The sequence below is a fragment of the Meleagris gallopavo genome, chromosome Z (assembly GCF_000146605.3).
Source record: "Meleagris gallopavo isolate NT-WF06-2002-E0010 breed Aviagen turkey brand Nicholas breeding stock chromosome Z, Turkey_5.1, whole genome shotgun sequence".
Taxonomy (NCBI): Eukaryota; Metazoa; Chordata; class Aves; order Galliformes; family Phasianidae; genus Meleagris; species Meleagris gallopavo.
In genome coordinates, this window is record NC_015041.2 from 56,667,077 (window position 1) to 56,673,685 (window position 6,609).

At 40.0% G+C, this 6,609-nt stretch overlaps 1 protein-coding gene across 1 annotated transcript in view; it reads right to left on the bottom strand.

Moving 5' to 3' along the window:
- Positions 1–6,609, bottom strand: part of ATG10 (autophagy related 10) — a 78,498-nt gene that overhangs the window by 1,668 nt on the left and 70,221 nt on the right. The window contains 2 exon segments of the mRNA XM_019610241.2: positions 316–447; positions 710–807. Coding sequence (XP_019465786.2) covers positions 330–447; positions 710–807 — 216 coding nt within the window. The 3' untranslated portion in view covers positions 316–329.

Consider the following 6,609-nt stretch of genomic DNA (forward strand, 5'->3'; position numbering starts at 1 on the left):
GGATGAGCTCAGCGGCACAGGTGTGAATGCTGGCTAAGCATTGGTTGAAGCTAGGCAGCCCACCTAGCCGTCCACCCTGTGCACCAATAGTAAGTGAACACATGTGTATTGGAACCATATATAAACCCTGTGTGTGCAGCAATAAAGAGAAGCTTGATCACTCATATTGAGTACTGTCGTGCTTCCCCGCTTGAGAACAATCTGATTAGGACGCTATCCGTGGCAAATGTTTTTGTCAATGATCTATTTTTTTTATAATTTAGGAGGATGATGTGAGAAAGAAGAGGCGATGGAGGTGATGCAACTTTCTCTTACCTTTCAATAAAATTTCACTCAATTTTGGCATTTGTATACTCTTCAAGTCCTAGCTTTGCATAACTCAAGGGTAGACTTAGACCCACAACTGGGCCTACTGTACTTAGCCACAATACAATGTAATTTCTGTGTCTAGAAAAAAAAAAGACATAAAGAATCCATAAAGCTCTTACTCAACTTTTCCTGGATTACAGATATAGTTGACAGTCGTAAGGTATTTTAAAATGGCGCTACTACTTCACTTGAGGTATATCAAGTGTGTTATAATTTTCAGCAGTGAAGTGACCTTACAGAATCCCCTTCCATTTGGACCAAGGAAGTTGTTCTGCTCATGTCCACTTCCCGGCTGACTCTATGGCATATAAACCTTGCAAAGCACAGTAGTGTTTCTCACCTGTTGTCTTTTTGTGAAGCAGCCATTATAGAGCACATGAACTCATTAGTCCGGCAGGGGTGTAGAACAAAAAACGGCTGTCCAAGTAAGGGGTGCTCCTAAGAAATAATGTCAGTTGTTTTATTATACAGAAAGAAAACAGAAAATACGTCATCTGCATTTGAAAAAGATGCAGAAGGGTTCATTTGATGCAATTCTTCTCTTTTCAGAACTTATCCCACATGGTTTTTCTACTAAGTCATTAACAAATCAATACTTAACAGCACATTATCTTAGCAAAAAAGAGAAATAAAACCACCAAGTACATTATCTCACAGTTTTAGTTCAAATGTAAAGGTTTCCAAAACCAGCTCAAGTTACTGTATTAGTATTTCTCCAATGCAAGTGTAGGCAAAACTATTGCATTTGATCACATGTAATGTGTAAAACAAAGCTGCTCCATGGAAAATCTTTTTAATATAAAGCCCTGTCAAACTTCTGCTGGGAAGTAAACAGAAGCAAGAAGGAGGAAAGCCATGGAGGTGGCTTTAGTTTTCACTAGATGGCATATCCTCATCTAGGCTATTCTACAGAAAAATGTCCTGAATTTTCATTGTCTGTCAGGAAGCCCAAGCAAAATTGTCCTGAGGAAAAACTCATTTTGTGTTTAAGTTTGCAGTCAGACACACTCCCCACAACAAGATTTTCTGTGTTCCGTTCCACACAGCACAGGGAGCTGCTGAAAACTCAATCCAATGTTCCATAAAGCTTTTGCTTTCTTCTCCAACAGCCACTTACACTGAGTATGTGTTCTGACTTAATCAAGCTTGCACTCAATCCCTGGTTGTAACAGGGATCTCGCACCTGCTTTTACATCCATGATACAAGGACATTAGCACATCTGACTGTCTCCATGCACCATGCCTTGGGAAACTGATTCTTTAATGCTGCTGAGGTCATTGTTATTGCTTTCCACTAAAATAAACAACTCCTGCCTCACTCTCACACTCAGCAAGGGTATAAGGACTTCATACAGGATACCACGGAACAGCTAGGGGGTGATCCCAGACAAGGAGGATGTCAGACACAAAGGGCTAAGGTAGCTTGTGTACAACTGAGCACAGTGTGCGTGGCCGTCTGCTGAAACTTCAAAGCACCATGCACAGGAGGGAACCAGGCACAGGCCACCTGGACTAAGCAACAGGATCATCACCTTCACACTATGTCCTCTGTGACATGAGCCTGGCTGGCAGCACAGGGCTGCTCACCGTGACCTCAGCAGATACCAACAACAAGGACTAATGTAACGGGCAACTGATCCTGGGCATAGATCCTGTTCAGTCTGCTTCTAGTGGTAGCTCCATTTCTGGTTGGTTGAGAAAAAACTACACAAATTTAATGCTCTGAGACATACGTATTTCCTTTGTCCAGCCTGTTGCAGCCAAAGTTCCCTGGTTCTGTGACTGCATATTGTGACTGCATTGCCTACACTGAAGAAAGGAGGCTTCATCAAGACACAGTAAAAACTCCTTCTCCAACTCTTTGCTTACGAAGAGAAAACAAATCCTGGCCTGTCATCTTCAGCGAAGAGGGCATATCCCATATTGTCTCTTTCAGTTAAAGGACAGTTGATTCTTATGCTGAAAACACACCCATGAGGAGCCATCATTTTTTGTCTAAGAGAACTTTAAAAAACTTCCAAAAGCTTCAAGAACACATAAAAATCATGTTCAGAAGGCTGTGTTTTTACACTATCGTGCAAGTAGATAACTTATGCATTAATGCTACCATCTGCTGTTGGTGACAGTGAAATGATGCTTTTTTCCATTGAGAAATATTGACAGTTTTAATCAAAAATACATTCAAATTATCTGCTAGCTTAAATCAGTTTATATCTCTAAGAAATTCTAGAAAACACACAGCTTGTGCCAGTGTTAGTCCTCAAAGATAGTAAAAACTGTTAGCTAACAATGTTTACAAAATAATTAAACAAAATAAAAGCAGTAATTTGAGTCAATTTCCTTGAGCAAAGAGCAAAAAGAGTTAATACACACACACCCAAAAAGAATGGAGAAGATCATCTGGGCTTTAAATATCTTGGCACTCTGAAAAAAAAGCATGATTTTTCAAAGCTGAATATCGAGCCTGAAATCAATCCCAACCATCCTGTGACATGGTATTTCATTCTATCCCCTCCTATTTCTTGGTTGAGCCAACTACCAATGAATGAGAAATGGAGGCCAGAGGTCATTTCTTAAAATAACTAATTAACCTTACGTTCTGCATTTCTCTTTTAGTTCTTCCTCTTACAAGATGACATAGTGAGACTGAAGAATTCCCCAGCTCTAACAATTAGATGTCCATATGAAAAAGCAGAGTGCCTTGCTACCCAGTTTCCCAAGAGGGCAAAATCCGTGGTCCTATCTTTAGTGTCAACATATGACATATGAGCATGTGACAAAGGCTCTGAGAACACTTGGTTTGGTTTAGTCAAACCCTTCTCCTCCCAAGTCTACCATGTTTGTCAACTTATGAAGGGTTGCTTCATGCAGTTTCTGAAGCAACAGATGTGCCAGAGTGGTCCAAATCTTGCTACAATACACATAATTTTAATCTCAACAGTGAAGAGTCCATGAAGTCAGAAAACTTTTATTAGCACAGATCCTTCAGCAAGAAATTCCATAGGCATAATGTCAAGCAAACAGTCATGTCTGAAGTCTGAATTTTCCAATAAGCTTATTGCATCAGTTTATTTTTCCCACCTTAAATAGAAGGAATGAAACTGCAAGAATGGCACACTGTTCAGAACTGTTCAAAGCCACTGCATGTCTGACAGGAAGAACACAAAAGGAGAAGAGAATAAAAGAAATACCAAGGCCCATTATCGGGAGTCCCTAAAAAGGGAAGTGTCTGAGGCAAGTAAGAGAGCTGCTGAGCAGTCAAGGAAAACATTCTGAGAGCACCAGATCTGATTCAGTCCAATTCTGAAATCCAAATCCTGTACCTAATGGACTCCCCATGAGGCTTAATGTATACTCAAGGTTAAGTGACTGACACAGCAGATCTGAGGTGGAACTACCAGACAGCTGCCAAAAAAAAAAATAATAAAAATCAAGACTTATCAAAGCTCTGAATGATTTCAGAATGGATATCGAGCTACAGAGCCTTTTTATTGTCAGGTCACCAGTTCAGAGTCAGCCTGGGCTGCCAGTGGCTAGAACTCATTATTATATGATGGCTGTATATGCAACTGTCTGGCTTCACACAGGCAAATCAGCATTAATTAGTGCCTTGATGGTGGTGGCTGCAGATGAGTCCAGAACTAAGGGCAGTGGCTTATTTTGTCAAACAATTTTGTCCAGGTAGGAGCAAAGTGCTCTGTCAGGAAATGTAGGCAATGTGCATGTGAAATAGTTTCCTGAGTAAAATGCTAGGACAGCAACACTAGCCTTCAGTTAACCTCTTCTGTACACCTGTTAGGTGGAAAGCATAAAGTCCTACCAAAGTTTTACACACACAAAAAAAGATCACTTTAAATAACAAAGAGTGTTCTCATTTTTGATCACTCATATAGCAGTGCCTTTTACTGTGCATGTGACTTTCAAGTCAATTCTCACAATTAGTCATTGGTATTGTATGGAAAGAACCCATTTAAAGGTTGCTCTCAACTCTTCTGGACAGCAATACCTGGGCGCAGTTTGTCTGAAATTTGCAACTCTATCTTCTTGCAGCTATCCCTGCACTGATCTGTAACACTGCTCAGCAGCAGGCACTGCAGTCCACCACACATCTGTGTATCTCTGAGTCTGAACCAACTTTAATGGGAAAACAGATTTTTACAGCAAGCAACTAGCTCCAGTGAATGTGAAAGCTCAAATCATTGCCAAGTTTACTCCCTGTAGGAAACTGTCTTTACTAGGTAACTTCACGAATGACCCAAAAGGATGACCTGCCCCATTTCTGTAGCTGTTTGCTCAGCTCTCTCATATAAAACCATATAAGAGAGGTGGAAGAGAATATTTTATTGGTAGTTTGCTGATGAATGTACCTTTGCTTAAGAATGCTACTGAAGACTGAATGTGACTGAGCAGTGTGACAGCTTCCTACTTGTTAGCCGAGCAGCTAGACCCATCCCTGCAGCTAGGGTGGACTTACTGGGGTGAGATTATGAGGTCAAACGGGCAAGCTTAAACTTCTTCCACTGAGCTTTATGTTAGAAAGTGTGCTTGAGCTCTTGGCAACAATAATGAAAACGAACACTGTTAGCTACCAGAGATTGAAAAACACCTTTGTTTTAGAAGCAGCGTTTTCTATGTGCTGTAGAAAGGTCTGCTCTCAAAGTCTGTCAGGGACACAAAGGCTCTGTTACCATCCTTCAACCATTCCGTAATCATTTACTAACACAACTGGATTTCCTTCACAAGGTTATCAGGAATGGAGGTGTAAGCTTCATCCCCTCTCTGTGCAGTGCCTGTAACACAGTGAAAGGATAGACATGAATCTGAACAGTGGCAAAAATTGGGTAGTTCCTAAGTGCAAGTAGAATAAAATACAAAACTTCCACTAAATTGGATTATGTCACTTTATCTAGCAGTGCATGTAGGAAATACTATCCATGTCAGATCTAAATTAAAAATAAACATTACTTCAGGTAATGGGTAATTGCCTGTAGGTAGCTGAACTATGCTCTGATGTTCTCCCCAGCCAGCAGGTATTTTGTTGTCAGTACATCTGTTGTAACAGCACCATTTATCTTCTGTGTCATAACTGGAGATTGTCCAGTAGTAATGGCTTCTATTTTCTCCAGTGCTACATTAACCTGCCTCTGAGCGTACATCATAACTTTTATGGCCATTTACGATAGTGCTAGAGATTCGTGCCTGAACTACCTCTACCCAGATCTAGTTTGCATGATGTCACTTTACAAAAATAACTCACTGAGGGGTGTCAAAACTTCCATATGGGATACTTTACCAAACAAGCCAGAACCAATTGTTTTCAGGAATCTTCCCAGCAGTGTTTGCAATCCCAGTTATCAGGACAGAAAAAGATCACAGAATTAATAAATCACAACCTCAAAATCTCTTCCACTTAGGGGTACAAGAATAGTGACACGATGAATAAAGAAGCTGCACGCCCTTCCCTTTTCACCAACTCTTAACCAAAGTTATTCAAACAAATGTTTCTTTTTAAAGAAAAATCCTTGAGTCAGGATTATGATGCTAGAAGTATTTTACAACCTCAAATTCACAAACTCCTTTTTCATTCCTTGTTTTTATATATGCCAACACAACTTACTTTTCAATAAAGTCAAATTCCTTTCATTCAGAGAACAGTAATAAATTTTGCTTTTCAGATTGAACACACGTCCCACAAGCAGAATGATAACTGTGCTCATGTGAAACCTAACATGTGTTGAACCTGAGGTCAAAAGATGACTTCATGTTTCAATTACACATCTGCTCCAGTTCAGGTACAAAAAAGCAAGTAAGAAGTAACAAACTCCCATGAATGAGGACTACGGGAACTTTGAGCCGTATGCACATTGTGATTACAAGAACCAGCAATGGAGCAAAGGCAACAAGACAGCAACAGCTGTCAGATGAAAAATGTTCCAAATGTTTCTCTCCTACTGTTTCCTTCTTACACAAGTTTTTCCTCTAATAATGCAAATACTACAAAAGAAACTCCATTACTATGCTATTGCTGTGTTGCAGCAGCAGCATTATGGAAATGCAATTACACCAGGAGCTTTTATCACTCAGTAAGAAGGTGCAGATCGTAGCAATAAAGCTGCTAGAATACTAACTGTATAGCACTTTTCCATTCTACTGACATGGGTCACAACATTGCTATTAATGCAGCCACTTCATAAAACTAACGTTTAAGTAATAGGATTGGTATCGGTTACAGAGAAATGA